This window comes from Octopus sinensis, linkage group LG12, assembly GCF_006345805.1.
Source record: "Octopus sinensis linkage group LG12, ASM634580v1, whole genome shotgun sequence".
Lineage (NCBI taxonomy): Eukaryota > Metazoa > Mollusca > Cephalopoda > Octopoda > Octopodidae > Octopus > Octopus sinensis.
In genome coordinates this window covers 79,130,566-79,148,443 of record NC_043008.1, presented here as the reverse complement: position 1 = coordinate 79,148,443, position 17,878 = coordinate 79,130,566, and the positions used below count along the sequence as shown (strand labels likewise).

General features: G+C 37.5%; 1 protein-coding gene across 2 annotated transcripts in view; it reads left to right on the top strand.

Annotated features, from left to right (window-relative positions):
• Positions 1-17,878, top strand: part of LOC115218135 (vesicle transport protein SEC20) — a 97,374-nt gene that overhangs the window by 12,368 nt on the left and 67,128 nt on the right. For both annotated transcript variants that reach the window (XM_036508069.1, XM_029787931.2), the window contains exon 2: positions 11,454-11,510. In XM_036508069.1, coding sequence (XP_036363962.1) covers positions 11,454-11,510 — 57 coding nt within the window. The remainder of the gene's footprint in view (positions 1-11,453; positions 11,511-17,878) is intronic.

Sequence of the window (17,878 nt, the reverse complement as noted above, 5' to 3'; positions counted from 1 at the left end):
TATCTGCTTCCCCTCTGGCTAAATAAACCTGTCTCCTAGCTTCCCTTCTGGCAGTCTGATACAATTCCCTGCTTCCAGTCCTTCCAAGCCTGTTTCTTTTCCCTAATATCCCTGTCAACAACATTGTTCCACCACCACATTACCTTTGGATCGGGAGGGGACTTTTCACCATCCACAGATCTGGTCAGTGGCCCTCGGCAGTTTGTCCTGTAGAAACCTCCAGTTGTCTTCCATATCATGTGATGCTATATCTCCCTCTATTTCGTCAAAAGCGTCTCTAAATCTCTGTCCATTCGCAAGATCTTTAAGCTTCCAGACCCTTCTCCTCCATGCTGGTTGTTTTCTGGGTCCACTTAGCCCTGATCCTGATGTCACTAACTACTAGTCTATGTTGTGGGGTACATTCTTCACCTGGGAAGGTTTTGGCATTTATTAGCAGCCATCTTTCCTTTTTCCTGGTGAGGATGTAGTCAATTTGGTTAGTGTGTCTACTAGATCGGTAGGTGACTGACAAGTTTCTTCAAGTTAGTATTGCAAACCATAAGATCATTTGCATTGCAGAACTCCAGCAGCCTGGTTCCCTCCTCATTGTGGGAACCAAAACCATGTTCCATGTACTCCATGGAAGCTCCCTGCATGTTGTCCAACATGTCCATGTGCAATGTTACATCTATTAGCTGGCACTTTACATATGAACTTTCACCCCTGTAACACAGATCATACCCTCAAATCCACCACTGTATTTCTATGTAAACATAGTGTTAACTACTGCCTAAATTCACGCTTCCTAAAAACCTCTCCCAAGAATGACTATACTCACCTATCCACCATTGGATGATGTAGCATGGATCCTGGAATACATTACGCGAAGTTTGTAGCTTATTTCCCCTTTCTATAACTAATTCAGTTTAATAAGTTGTACTTCTCTCAAAGCCTCATGTTTGCTCCTATTCTTTTTCTGCCCTTTTTAATAATGACACATACACTGTACCTATTGTTAACTGTTTATTATATGTATTAGCCCTCCTAACCACTTAGACCCTCTGAAGAAGCCTAGAGGCACACTCATCATCCACACTTTATCCGCCCATCCCTACAGAACATTGAAGTGATAGAGATGGCATGGAGGATTTCGTTGCCTCTTGGCAGAAATGGCCGTAAGGAACTGACTTTTTGCTCTTTTCTGTAATATTAATACATGTGTGTGTAACACATAGTTGCTACATATGTATGTTTTCTTCTAATACTTTCTAAAACTTTTGAATAAATAGACACACTGGAATGTCTACCAGATGATGTATGTTGTTTTGTACCCTCTCTATTTTCTTATTTGCTGTATATATAATATATATGTATATTATATATATAAAAAATACAAAATGGGACAAGAACCCAAAATATCGAGACAGTTAGGTGATACAAAAAAGGGACAAAACATCAAGATAGATGATACAAGGAAAACAAGGACAGCTCATTCGGACTGTTCTTTCCTCAGTCGAGTTCCAGATTATCTTTTCAATTTCAGCTGGTTATACTCAAGATTGCTCCAATCTGGCCAGCCCCAAGGAAAAACTAAGCTAAGAGCATTAGATTCCTTGGAAGAAAGCAACTAATGTATATGGAAACAAGGACGGAAAAAAATGGAGAAGGTTACACAAATACAAATAACAGGACATAACAACAGGTGTGTTTCGACTAAGCATGAATTAAATTAAGCTGGCGTGGGTGGAAGTAAAGCCTTATGGCAGGGATACTAGATTTCACAGGCATAGGGAATATAGATGTTGCACGGATGGCAGCCAAACCATGAAAGAAAAGTCAGGCTTGGATATATATATATATATATATATATATATATATATATATATATATATATATATATATATATTCACTAATTATATTAAACTTCAATTATCCGCACCAACACAGGGTTGCAACACCATATGGTCTTATCTCCAACCGTGTTTTTTCTGCTGTGATTTTTGCTACCCAGGTATCGGTTAAACTTTTGAATAATCCGTAACAAGAAAATTCATCTTTCCATTTCAACAAATATATATATATATATATATATATATATATATATATATATATATAAAATACAAAATAAGAAAATGGAGGAATAGATTTCTTTCAATCATCAACTTCCAGATAATACCAATTCATATAATTTATTAACTAATTATTTAGATTAAATAGGAACATCTAAATCCAACAGAATAAAACAATATACATCAATAAGTAAGATAATACCATAAGAATAATACATATAAAATGGATCTTACAGCTGTTTCAGCCTGTAGATAAGAGTATCTCATTATGCCTATATTAGTCAGATGACGAGGCCTTGAGATATATATATAAGTAACTCATTTTTAACTGCATATTACCTCAATACATCTAATATGGGCATAATGAGATACTCTTATCTACAGGCTGAAACAGCTGTAAGATCCATTTTATTGGTATTATCTGGAAGTTGATGATTGAAAGAAATCTATTCCTCCATTTTCTTATTTTGTATTATGAATTTGAGGTAAAACGTTTTACCTTCGCCCATATAATACAATAAATGAATTAATTGCATTGCAATTCTTAGCATTTATGTATTAGCCTTCTGGGTACTTTACTATACTGGCAGTATATTGGATAAATGATATCCCATAGTGGGTTACACTCATAACCCCTATCTCACTTTGTCCTTACCTTCGAAACACGCATGGAGTCGAACCGGGGACAGCTGATGAAGGGGAATGTTCCTTGTGTTGTTTGTCTTGTGCTCTGTTTTTTCATTGTTAAAAATAGTCTGTTTCCTATTTTTATGTTTTCGTTTCTCGTTGAGTTCTACGATTATTTGTGGTGTCCTGTACTCATATATATATATATATATATATGTATATATATATAATTAATAATAAAATATTAGGGAATAAATCCAAACTTACAGGGAAAAATCAGATTTAGGATTGAATCCAATTTCATAGTAAAATATTATATTATATTAAATTAGAGATAAAACCACTATTAGGCAAATCAAACAATGAAAAACTTAAGCCAATACATAAAATTAATTAATTTAAATTATTTTAAATATATATTAAAAGTATTAAAAGATTAATAAAAGATAATGATTAAAACACTACGATCGTTTCATGGCTGTCCAATTCGTAATAATTCGAGTTATGGTTACAGTCAGTCTTCAGGTGATTGAAATATCTAAAATATAATCAGAAATATTTAAACAATATTTCTAAGATATAAATATACTTATAATAAACTCTATTATCAAACTAGAAACATAGAACTTAACAATTATGATTATATCAAAATCGACTATAATGTTAAATATTAATTTTAATTTATAAGGTAGGAAACCCACCCATAATCTAATATCGGCATTAGTCTATATCTAATTACATAAATATTTAAAAATGACTAATATATATAAATTATCAATGAAAATATATAAATGTATATAAATATAATTAAGATCTAAAATAATCTCTATAAATAAATGTATATGCACATATAATAAAAACCTAATAAATTTAATTTTTCATATTTAAAGATGAAATAGCTAATTTCAAAATACAAATAAACAAACTTAAACGAACTTTCGGAAATCTTATGTAAAATACTTTTAGAAATAATCCATTCGTAGTAATATAGTATCGAATAAATACTATAAATATAATTATCAATGGAAATAACTAGCGAATATCAATTTAAAGAAATAACTAAGTTAAAACAATGATATTTACATAAGGGGAATATTATTACTCCAAAGACTTATACAATATTAAACTTTACAATTTGAAGATCTTAAATAAATACATACTTATCTTAGCGAGGTTTAGCAATGAACTAAAATTTTGAAACGGAAAACATCTTTACAGCGTTTATTAGAATACTCTTGGAATTACGTTATTAGCCAAAAAAAGAATAAATTGTTGAAGAATTCAATACGCGTGAGGAACCTACGTTTTATTAATGATTGTGAATGGGAAAATTATTTGTTTATCATTGTAAATAGAATGAAGTCACAAATAAAGAGTAAAATCTCTCTATACTATAATATTATTTAATAAAATAACTATGATAAATGAAACTTAATACAAAATAAATTAAATGATTTAAATGATTAAAAACCACTAATTATTAAATATATTCTAAAAATCTCAAGATTAATAAATATATAAAAATTTATTTATATAGTAACCCCTCAACATACTATAAAGTCTTTCCCATGCCTTTATAATTATAAGCTAAAATTAGTGATCATAACCAAAACTATAAATACTTATCAAAATTTGTAGTATAACTATACATACGTATACATAAATATATAAAAAAATATACATACATATACATATATATATATATATATATATATATAATATATATATATATATATATATATATATACACGTTTAAATATTTGTTGTGCAAGATTTTTTATGTGAAGTCGTGTGTTGAAACAGATATTGTTATATTTCAGAATGGTCATATTGCCAGTTTAGCCAATAAAAACACACGCACTATATATTGGTGTTATTTTGCTTCAGTGATATTTATTTTTTACATTAATCTTAATCTTATTTCGGCCAGAGTTCTTTCGTCACACTCCTGTGACCGCATCAGTGGTCCTTTGTTTTCTTCTCACTTATTTGTGTCTCTCCTTACTAACCGTCAGCCATTTTGTATTTCTATTGTATGTCTTCATTTGCGCATGCTTATATCTCTATGTGCGTCTATGTTTATTTAGTGTGTGTGTGGGGGGGATGCCTGTAATATTTGTATCTTCTGTTTATATACATTCATGTAATTTGTATTTTGTTTTTGTTGTTGTTGCTTTTGTTCTAATTTTGTTCATGTGTTTACATCCACCCATTATTATCATTACATATGCTTGTATGTATGTATAACAACAATATTTGTAATAATAATAATAAATCTAATCGAAAAAAAATACATATATATACATATACACACATATATACACATATACATATATATATATATATACATACATATACATACATAGATATATATACATATATATAGTTATTCATTTCTATTTGTTTATTTATCTGTGTATTTATTACGTTTTCGGGATCCTCTATCGTCATATGTTGTGGTGTGTGCTATTGCTCCATTCTAGTTTTCTATTCAGGCTAGGTTTATTTTCTATTATATGTGTAGCTTCTGTAATTTGTCTAATTGTTGCATCTGTTCTATGTGTGGACAATATCTTAATCTCTATGTTATTGATTGATCCCCCGTGTTCCTGTTCGGCGTGTTGGTACAGAATCGATGAGCTTTTACCTTCCTTGAGTTGTCTCCAATGTTCATTCACCCGCTCTTTTTTTCTTTTCGATTAGATTTATTTTTATTATTACTAATATTGTTGTTATACATACATACAAGCAAATGTAATGATAATAGAAGATAATAGAAGAAGAAGAAGAAGATGACGATGTTGATGATGATGATGATGATGAAGAAGAAGAAGAAGGAGAAGAAGAAGGTGATGATGATGACGACGATGATGACGACGATGATGATGATAATGATGATGATGAAGAAGAAGAGGAAGAAGAAGAAAAAAGAGAAGGGAGAATATGAATGGGTGAAAGTAGTGAGGTGTTGTATGACTTGAAGTTGGCATGTTATGGATTATAGCTGTGATTGGGGCTGATTTGTAATGGATTCTTTGGAATGTAATATTTGTGTGTGTATATTTCTTTTATTCTAAAGTTGAGGTATATTAATCGTTTGTCGTAGACCCGTTAAGAAGTGGCCTGTATTTTGTAATAAAGAGAGTTTCTTTACTTATTCGTTGTATCGTCCCTAAATTGGTAGAGGGGGAAAATCCTGAAGCCTGGTGTTTTGTTGTTGGCACAAGTATCTATGTGTTGGCTGAAAGCTATTTTTCTGTTTTGGGGAATTTTTATCTGGGATCTGTGCAGGGCCATTCTTTTACGCAAACTATTTTTTGTTTGGCCTACGTACTGCTCTTGACACCCGGAGCAGGTTAGTGAGTATATTAGGTTCTCCGAAGCACATGTGAAGTTGCTTTTCACTGTAAACCGTTGTCCCTGTTTGAAGGAGAACTCTGATCCCTCAATTAGATAATCGCATATCCCGCAATTGGGTCTTCCACATTTTTTTACATTTTTTACATTTTTTTTACATACCAAATCAAAGAAAAACTTACGACCAAAAGCCTTACCATACATCTCTACACACAACCCTCTCAATAACGAAGCCTTCGGCACCATCCTCCACAACATACCCCTCCTAAAAAAAGACCACAGAATGAACACAATCCTCCAAACACACATGATCATAAAAAGCAAAAGACAGCCTAAATCTATGAAAAGTCTCCTAACACAAGCCCGAATTCACTCTTCAACACAGAAGCCGACAGTAAAAAAATGTGGAAGACCCAATTGCAGGATATGCAATTAGCTTGTAGATCTGGGAACACTGCATCTCTGAAATCAGAAGGTGTTTTAACAATGATACAAATGGAATCGATGGCAATATTACCATTTTCATCCCCTGGTATTTTGCCTTCGCCAAGTGCAAGGAGGGTGTGAGAAAATGCTGCTGATGTGATATTACTTCGCATATGAGCACACATATTGGTGTGAAGTTTGAGAATCTTCACCAGTGGCCACAATGTGGATGACTTAAGACACGCACTTACTGCATCAATTCTAGTCCCTTTGGGAATAACAGGAAGTGTTTGTCGGAAGTCTCCTGAAAGAAGAAGTGTTATGCCTCCCATCGGAGCTGAAGAGTGTTTGATGTCTCTGAGAGATCTATCTAGTGCCTCAAGAGCACCTCTGTGGGCCATCGTGCATTCATCCCAAATGATAAGCTTGCATCGTCTGAAGACTTCTGCCTGATCGGAGCTGTTACTGATGTTGCAAGTTGGTGTCTCAGTCTTCGCTAAGTCAAGCGGAAGCTTGAAAGTGGAGTGAGCTGTCCTGCCACCTGGCAACAAAGTAGCCGCAATTCCAGATGATGCCACAGCTAGGGCAATGCCTTGTGTTCGCCTAATCTCAGCCAATATTAATTTGTTGAGAAAAGTTTTCCCAGTGCCCCCAGGAGTGTCCAGGAAAAATATCCCCACAGCTTTGGCCCGGACTGAATTAACAATGGAGTTGTAAGCGAACTTCTGTTCTGGAAGGAGCTTTGGCTCATTGTCGGCTATGTACTCGGCAAGCTCGTCAACATTAAAACATGTCTCACGCAGCAAATGTGAAGACAGAGTGTTTGTGCCTTCCCGGTTTGTTGAAGGTAGGCCATAGACCGGCAAGGCACTACCACCCATATCAAGTACAGTATCTTCGAACGTAGTTTGTTACCACACAGCCACACCTGCCCCTATGTATGTGTGTGTGTATGGGTAGATATATTATGCATGTATATATGTGTACATATTACATGTACATCTATATATATATTTACATCTACACATAAAATACAAAATAGAAAGTTATATCTTGATATCGCTAGTGATAACAATACTCAAAATATATAATAGACTGGAATTGTAGGCCCGTCTCTTGCAATTTCGATCAATTGGATCTTGTACTCCCTCTTGTATAGAAGTGTACGGCTGCAGCGAAATTCATTTTTGGACTTTCTTCTATCGAAGGCATTTTAACAAAAATGCTTCCGTATGAAAATATTGTCAATTTCCCCAAACAGGGACACAATTCAATTTTAAAACAATAACCAAAGCCCCTTCCCTGAAAGGGGGAGGGTTATGGTTTACAATTATTTAACAAATGCAACACAACAACGTTTCCCTGATGAGGAACCAACAAACGTGATTACAATAATCAAACAGTAATAATAATAACAAACCTTTTTAATGTATCCCCATTTATGTGAAACCATTTATTCAAGTTCAAGTCATTGATGCAATTTCATATGAATTGCTAATACACACACACATAATAAGGGTGAAAAATTGAATATTAATTTGATTAATATGAATTGAAAACCAGTGGTGTAGCATATAAGACCATAGTGGATCTTCTTCTAGCAAAAAGGATGACCAGTATTAATTGCTCATCCCTTTTATATAAATATTTTCACTTTAATTGTTGCACACTTGCAAAGAGAAAGGAGGAGAAAGTGTAGTGGTAATGGTAGGAGTGAAGCACTTGAAATGAAAGAGGGAAATCGTAAAATATTGAGTTTTCTCAAATTCTTGCTTAATTTGGGGTGAAATTGAAAAAACCTTACATGCCATGACCCAATGGAATCTACTTGGTAAAATGATAGGTAAATTCCAATTGAAGAAATTCTATATTGTAGAATTGTATAAAAAATGAACGGTTTGGGAGGCAGAGAAAATCTGCCTTTTATCATAAGAGATATATACTTCCAAAAGGGAAGCTAGAAGACAAAAGAAACAGGCTTGGAAGGACTGGAAGAACGGAGGTAGCAGGGAAGTGTATCAGACAGCCTGAAGGGAAGCTAGGAGACAGGTCTATTTAGCCAGAGGGGAAGCAGATAAGAAAAAATTTGCCAATGTTCTGCGCCGTGAGGACCAAAAACTAGAGGTGTTTCGTGTTGCAAGACAGTGTGTGAGAGAGAATTGTGATGTGGTAGGAGGGAAGTGTGTTCGCATGGAAGATGGTTCACTTGCGCTAAATGAGGATGCAAAGAGAGAGGTTTGGAGATGCCACTATGAAAGGTTGCTGAATAAAGAAAATGAATGGGATAAAGAGGGACCAACTATCCGAGATGACAGTTCCTTGGTAGTTAAGGCAATTAAAAGCATGAAGACAGGGAAAGCCCCAGGCCCATCAGGCATCACTGCAGAGGTGCTCAAAATATCTGGTAGTGTCAGCTATAGCCTAGTCACCCATATAGTTAATCAGGTGATACACGAAGGAGTCATTCCCAATGACTGGTGTAGCAGCATAATAGTCAACTGCTACAAAGGTAAAGGTGATGCCCTAGATACAAATAATTACAGAGGTATCAAGCTGTTGGATCAGGTAATGAAGGTTGCGGAGAGGGTCATAGCCCAACTAATTAGAGAGTGAGTTTAGATGAGATGCAGTTTGGGTTCGTGCCAGGAAAAAGTACCACTGATGCTATATTCCTGGTAAGACAGCTGCAGGAGAAATACCTAGCCAAAGATAAGCCCCTGTACCTGGCTTTCGTTGACATGGAGAAAGCCTTCGACAGGGTACCCCGATCCCTTATCTGATGGTCAATGAGGAAACTAGGGATAGATGAATGGTTAGTGTGAGCTATGCGAGCCATGTCCAGGGACGCTGCTAGTAAGGTGAGGGTTGGCAACGAGTACAGTGAAGAATTTCGGGTAGAGGTAGGGGTCCACCAAGGCTCAGTCCTCAGCCCCCTCCTATTTATCATAGTCCTCCTGGCAATAACGGAGGAATTCAAGACAGGATGCCCCTGGGAGCTCCTCTATGCTGATGACCTAGTTCTAATTGCTGAGTCACTATCAGAACTGGAGGAAAAGTTTCAGGTGTGGAAGCAAGGATTAGAATCGAAGGGACTTAGCGTCAATATAGCTAAAACTAAAGTCCTAATAAGTAGGAAGGTAGACCAATCACAATCGCCTTCAGGTAGATGGCCCTGCTCGATCTGTAGAAAAGGTGTAGGTAGAAACTCTATAAGATGCACCAAGTGTAAGCTATGGACACATAAGAGGTGCAGCAATGTCAAAGGAAGGCTAACTACGAAGATAGTTTTTGTATGTGGCAGATGCTCAGGAGCAATAAACACTGAAAATGCTCTGAGACCAACTTCTGCCACATTCCAGGGAGAAGAACTAGAAATAGTTGATAGCTTCCGTTACATAGGTGACCAAGTCAGTAGCGGGGGTGGGTGTGCTGAAAGTGTAACTGCTAGAGTAAGAATAGCTTGGGCAAAGTTCAGAGAGCTCTTACCTCTGCTGGTGACAAAAGGCCTCTCGCTCAGAGTAAAAGGCAGACTGTATGACACGTGTGTACTAACAGCCATGCTACATGGTAGTGAAACATGGGCCGTGACTGCTGAGGATATGCGTAAGCTTGCAAGAAATGAAGCCAGTATGCTCCGATGGATGTATAATGACAGTGTTCATACTCGACAGAGTGTAAGTACCTTGAGAGAGAAGCTGGACCTAAGAAGCATGAGATGTGGTGTGCAAGAGAGACGTTTGCGCTGGTATGGTCATGTGGCGAGAATGGATGAAGTTAGTTGTGTGAAAAAGTTCCACACCCTAGCGGTTGAGGGAACCTGTGGAAGAGGTAGACCCAGGAAATCTTGGGACGAGGTGGTGAAGCACAACCTTCGAACTTTAGGTCTCACTGAGGAAATGACTAGAGACCGAGACCTCTGGAAGTATGCTGTGCGTTAGAAGACCTGGCTGGACAAGTGAGACCATAACCCGTGGCCTTCTACACGGGATGTAGCCAGTCCACTTATGCATACCTTCCCTTCTTGGGACACAAAACTCTACTTGTGAAGACCTGTTGAGGCAAGTGAGAATCAGAATTGAAATCGATCAATGGAAATGGCAGCTGAGATACCAGTGCCGGTGGCACGTAAGAGAACCATCCAAACGTGGCCGTTGCCAGCGCCAACCCGACTGGCCTTGAGCCGGTGGCACGTAAAAAGTACCATCCGTTCGTGGCCATTGCTAGCCTCGTCTGGCACATAAAAAGCACCATCCGATCGTGGCCGTTTGCCAGACTCGTCTGGCACGTAAAAGCACCCACTACACTCATGGAGTGGTTGGCGTTAGGAAGGGCATCCAGCCGTAGAAGCATTGCCAGATCAGACTGGGCCTGGTGCAGCCTTCTGGCTTCCCAGACCCCAGTTGAACCGTCCAACCCATGCTAGCATGGAAAGCGGACACTAAACAATGATGATGTATATATATATATATGTATATCTTATATTATAATGGAGAAAGCTGCTTATCAATTATGTATGTAATAGTTACTAAAAGTACTTAAAGAAAGCATTATTAAAAGCTTGACAGTCTGGAAATATTTGTATAAATTCATGTTCTAAGAAATTTCCTATAATTTCAATTTCTGAAGTTTACTGAAATTTTGACTCCAAATTCTCGCAAATTTAAATATTCATTGCATTCGCTGTGGAGTAGATTTTAATGTTTAATAATAAACACTATTAATTTGTTGCAGGCAACATTTTATGTTTTTATTTGCAACAGTCTCTCATTCTCACTTGCCTCATTAATGATAATTCAATAATAGCTGCATAACTTTGATGTGAGGCACAACTTCAAGAATATTATCAGTTTTGTAATGTACAAAATAATCAGGATAATTGCTTTGTCTTTAGATGTTATAATGGAACTTGGAAAAGGAAGAAAAGTTAAAACTTTGAATTGATTTGAAAAATTTCTAATTCAATGATTTTTGTTGATAAGTTTTGTTTTGCAGGATATCCGAGAATACGAGAATACTAGCTTATCAAAGATTACTGGTGATGGAGACTTTGTAAGTTTTTGGGTTTTTTACTTTCATTTGAGCAGTTTATTTAGCTTTGTATATCTAGACAATATTTGCCAAAATTTATACTGTGAATGTTGTAATAAATATTAATTTGTGTTATAAGTATACCATAGGTTCATTTTAGCATACAAGAGCTGAAGGTGATAGATGACTTGAAAGTATATGAAATATCTTTTAATACATATATGAAGTAGAGTTTAGTTAGTATATTGGATGTCAGAAGAGATTGGAAATAAGTTTAGAAAGTTATTACTTTTTTATGTTTATGAATTTGTGTTGCAAGATTCCTGCTATGTGAAGCTGTGTGTTGAAACAGATATTGTATTTCGGGATGGTCGGTTTTTTTTTTTTTTTGCTAATTGTTTATTACTGTTCTTTAGCAAGAAGCAACAACAGAGAATGCATAGAACTGACAACAACAATAATACTACCTCTGAACACGTTGACTATAAGAACCACAACAACGGTAGCAACTTCACAAACAGCTGCAAGAACAACATCCACCATCATGATGGTAATACGGATGAACTCACAAACACAAAAAGATACAAGAGCAACATTAAAGTGTGGGTCAAAGGCAGCACCAGCAGCACCATACTATAGAGAATGAATACACAAACATAGAAAGATACAAGCATGCCAAACTTAGGGGCCAGAATAGCCATTGTAGCAGCAGTGAAGAAAATGAAGACAAAGGTCAGCAGAACAGGAGACAATAGTGGAGACGGTAACAACTATAACAAAAACAACAAAAACACCTATGTAAACATGCAGACCAACACAAACATTACTGACAATAACAATACACATAGAAACACCACCACCACCACCACCACCAGTAATAACAACAACAGACACAACCAAAGAGATAATAACCAGAGAGATGATAGGATAGAAAGTAGTAAAACAGGTATAAATGACACTAACCCTTTTCGCACCCTATTCTTCAATCCATATGATAAGCCATACAATATGAGCTGTATTTATCCGACAACCCTTCCCTTTAACAAAAGTGTTTGCATCCTTCAACTGACAAATGATGAAATAGAAGCAGTCTTTACCATTGCCAGATCTTAGACAGATCTTAGAACAATACACCAGAAGACTGAGTGGTAGAAAGGCACAGCAACTTGACAAGAAGCCTGCAAGTGGCCTATGCAAGCTCATACAGTGCACAAAAAATAGGGAAGTTGTGTGCTCCCCCAGGGACAAGTCTGGCAGAATGTAGCTAGACAGCCTGCCAAACTACATCCAAGCGATGCAACCCCACATTACCAATATGAGAGAAACAACAGTATGGGAGTATGAGGAGAGAGAGAAGATCCTCAATGCTCATATGATGATGTGATCAAACATCCTAGGGGCAAAGAAGCACACAGCCAACAACTTCCAGGCCACTAATAATGCCATCCCGGCCCTGTATAGACTCCACAAGGACCATAAGGTGACCACTGACCCAATAACAGGACCATCAACTTCCTCTATTATCATATGCCCTCTCATCAAAATGTCCCTGGATGTGTGTGATAGCACAGAGGACCTCCTCAGCAGAATCAATGACTGCAACCATGCCTATGACCTTATGGGATGCATAATAGGCAGTATGTACGTAGTATCCTTATACCATCCATTGATGTTGATTTTGCTGTGAAGAAATATGTAGAGGTCATCAGCTAGAGTTGTGTGGAGTTTTGTGGTATTGACACAGAAGAACTGGGCCTCCTCCTAACACTGACATGTGACAATGGTTACTTAGATGAACATGACCATAGTTGTTTCTACCCATGGCCAGGAAGGCCCCTAGGGAGAGATGGAATGGGTAGACCAGAGCTATATGGACCCCTGGAATGATGATCAGGTTAAAAAGATGGTTGCACATGCAGTGGGTGTGAGTGCCAAGATCACACTCAAGGGCCACATATTTAAGTTTAATAACAAGATATATGCCCAAGAGGAAAGTTCAGCCATTGGTGTCAGTATTGCTGGCAATGTGGCTAACCTATTTATGGTATGGTGGGATAGGAGACTCAAAGAGAAATTAGCAGAGAACTCCGTAACCCTAATCATGTACTCTTGGTATGTGGATAATATCAACATAGTAGCCAAAGCAACCCTATAAGACAATATTGATGATCTAGAAGCTAACACTATGGAGAGCATCCAGCAAATAACTAACTCCATCCTCCAGAGCATCAAAACACCCCAACTATAGGCTACCAGTTTTAGACATAGGATTCTGGTTAGAAACCAAAAACAGTAAGGTCCAGATCTTCATTCCCTCCCATTATACCAAACCCATGGCCTCTAAATACCTTGTCTGCAAGAACACAGCCATAGCAGACAATGCTAATATTCTTATAGCTGACTTGGTGTGAGTGATGAGGAATGTATTGTATGTGAGACCCTAAGGAATTGGAAAGACATATACAACACTTCAACCACCACATACAGTTCTCTGGCTACAACCATAAGGACAGGACTAGAGTGTAGAAAGGAGCCAGGGCTAAGTACAAAGCCATCATAGAAAGTGATGCAAAGGGAATCTGCCCACTATACTGGAGTAAATCCTGGAACAGCACAGAAAGGACCAGAAAAATTATAGATAAGGCCAACTCATGGTATGACAACAAAAAATACCAGAGTGTCATGTTCTTTGGTGACAAACTAACATACCTTTTTAGAAAAGCATTAGATAAGGCTAATCTACGGATTAAAGTAGCAGAAAGGCCTGGTGCCCTTATAAAATCTTTGATCTGTAGAACTTATCCCTTTGATAGGTCTCCATGTACAGAGAACAATTGTATTGTATGTAGGATGAACCCATGGGTTAACTGTAAGGTTAGGAATGTAGTGCATAGCTTATGACGTACTGAGGGACGATGCAGAAGCATGACAACTACTTACATTGGAGAGACAGCATACAGCATAGGACAGTATTTAGGTGAACACTGGCGAGAGCTTAAAGAAGAGAAAGGCACGTCAGTGGTCTACCAACATGCTCAAGCTGAACATAGAGGTTCAATCAATTGCATAGAGGTCAAAGTATTATCAACGCATAGAACTGACATGACACTAAGATAGATCACACAGGGTACACATGTAGCAGTAGACAGACCAAGCCTCAACAGAAAACATGAATGGAACAATATCGCCTACCACCACACCATACAACATGATAAGTAAAGACTAAGGAAAGAAAAAGAAAGAAAAACAGATACAAATACCGTAATACACATACAATAGACTTATATGCACATACCTATGATAAATATTAAAAAATTAGAGACATTAAAAAAAACTATAAAGGGCATGGATACAAACAACAGAGGAGGTGAACCCATACATACACACGGACTTCTCAGTAACTTCACAGATGGCTGCAACAATATCAACAATATGACTAGCAACAATGGCAGCAACAGCAGTATCTACCATGATGGCAGCAGCATGGGTGAACACACAAACACAGTGAGTTACAAGAACAGTACATAAAGTTGGGTTCAAGGGAAGCAGCAGCAGCAACAGGGTAGGGGACAGGGCTGAGGTCATAGTGGTACTAAGAACAATGACACACAAGCATACATGTACACACACATACACACAAACTCACACACACAAACACACACACATACAAACATAGACACATGTGCATATAAGGATACACATCATAGAATAACAGAATGGAATAAGCAGATCAAGAGCACACAGATGGAAAGTGTCACTGAGGAGGTCACAGATATGTGACGAAAGATTTCTGGACAATGGACATGAGTTAGAATAAGAACAGTGATAAACGAGTGAAGAACAAATATATAGTGTGTGTGTTTATTTCGTAAAAGAAAAAAAAAACGAGCATCCCAAAATACAACAGAATAAGTTGCATTTGGAAAATTCTACAACTATATTAAATATTGTATCCCAGAGAATTTATTGTAGGAAGATTCCCCTCCACCTACCTGGGAAGCTGTATTATTGGTAAGGATGGGATATACCTATAAGGAAGCTTCTCCGGTGATCCACAATGGAGGGGAAACTATTGATCAGCATCATGATAACTGATTTCAGCACATCAGATTACTTCTTGCTAAAACAAAACTACACAACACCAAACTTAGCAACGATTCTTTGTTCAAGTAGCAGTAAGCTGGTCAATCTAAATTAATCCATTTACCATAGAGAGGTTAAAAAATGCCTAAAAATGTTAAGAAACATTAAAATACCAAGTTCAGATAACTTTCTAGTCTCCATCTGGAAAGGTCCAATCATCTATTAACATTTGTTGGACTTTTGTGACAAAATCTGTGAAGGAAACAGTCCAATAACTTTCTCAAAGTCTTTAATTATTCTACTTTCAAAATAGAATCTAAAGGAAGGTTTTTTTTTCCTACTTCAGAAGTACAGAGATATTAAACTCTAGCCTCAAAACTCTACAATTTTATTTTTTAATATAATTTTTCTTCATACTGATCTCATCTTAAGATGGAACCAAAATGGCTTCCACAAAAGTAGGTCAACACTTTTGCAGATACTTGCTCTTAGAAGAATCATAAAACATTCTGAATCTTGAAGCAAAAAGCATCAATTGTATTTGTGGATTTCTCAAAGAGATTTGATAGTATCAACAAAAAAGCCTTGTTACATGTTCTGTTAAATTATGGTATCCAAGATGAAATAAAAAAACCATCAAGTCTTGTGCAGATGGTCCAACTAAAGAGTTTCTAGTAAAAGCAAGAGTCCCTCCAGGAAACACTCTTGCTTCTTTTCCCTTTGTAGTGGACTACATCCTCCATAGGGATAGATGAATGGTTAGTGAGAGCTGTGCCAGCCGTGTACAGATATGCTGTCTGTAAGGTGAGGGTTGGCAACGAGTACAGTGAAAAATTCCGGGTAAGGGTCCACCAAGGATCAGTCCTCAGCCCCCTTTTATTCCCTCCAGGCAATAACAGAGGAATTCAAGACAGGCTTCCCCTGGGAGCTTCTCTATGCTAATGACCTTGCTCTTATAGCTGAACTAGAACTAGAACTAGAAAAGAAGTTTCAAGTGTGGAAGCAAGGTCTAGAATTGAAGGGCCTTGGAGTTAACTTGGCAAAAACCAAAAACTTAGTAAGTAGGAAGGCAGACAAATCATAAATCCCTTCTGGTAGATGGCCCTGCTCAATCTATAGGAAAATGTGTAGGTAGAAACTCCATAAGATGTATCTAGTGTAAACTAAAGAGACATAAGAGGTACTGCAGTATCAGAAGAAGGTTATCAGGGAAAACAGTTTTTGTGTGTGACAGGTGCACAGGTACAATTAACACTAAAAATGTACAGAAACTTGATTCCATCACATGCCAGAGGGAAAAACTAGTAGTCAACATCTTCCATTACCTTGGTGACCAAGTCAGTAGTGGGGGTGGATGCTCTGAGAGCGTAGCTGCTAGAATAAGATTAGGCTGGGCAAAGTTCAAAGAGCACCTATCTCTGCTGGCAACAAAGGGCCTATGTGTGAACTGCTATGCTACACAGTAGTGAAACATGGGCTGTGACTGCTGAGGACATGCATAGGTTTGAAAAAAATGAAGCTAGTATGCTTCACTGGATGTGTAATGTCAGTGTGCATGCATGACACAGTGTAAGCATCCTGAGAGAAAAGTTGGGCATAAGCGATATCAGTTGTGGTGTGCGGTCATGTGATGCATATGGACGAGGACAGCTGTGTGAAGAAGTGCTGTACTCTAACAGTGAAGGGAACCTGTGGCAGAGGGAGACCCAGGAAGACATGGGACAAGGTGTTGTTCCTCACAGAGGCAATGACAAGTGACCGGGACCTTTGGTGATATGTTGAACTTGAGAAGACCCGTCAAACCAAGTGAGATTGTAGTCGTAGCCGATGCCAGTGTCATGTAACTAGCACGTAAAAAGCATTCTTCAAATGTTGGATGATATGCTGTACTTGAGAAGATCTGTCAAGCAAAGTGAAATCATAGTCGTGGCCAATGCCAGTGCCATCTGACTGGCATATGTGCTGATGGCACATAAAAAGCACCTTTTGAGTGTTGGGCCTCATGGAGACAGTGACAGGTGACCGAGACCTTTGATGATATGCTGTGCTTGTGTAGACCTCTCAACCAAGAGAGATTGTAGACATGGCTGATGCTGGTGTCCCATCAATGGCACCCTATGCCGGTGGCATGTAAAAAGTACCCACTACAATCTTAGAGTGGTTGGCATTAGGAAGGGCATCCAGCCATAGAAACCTTGCCAAATCAGATTGGAACCTGGTGCAGCTCCCTGGCTGACCAGTTTTCAGTCAAACTGCCCAACCCATGCCAGCATGGAAAATGGTTGTTAAATGGTAATGATGATGGT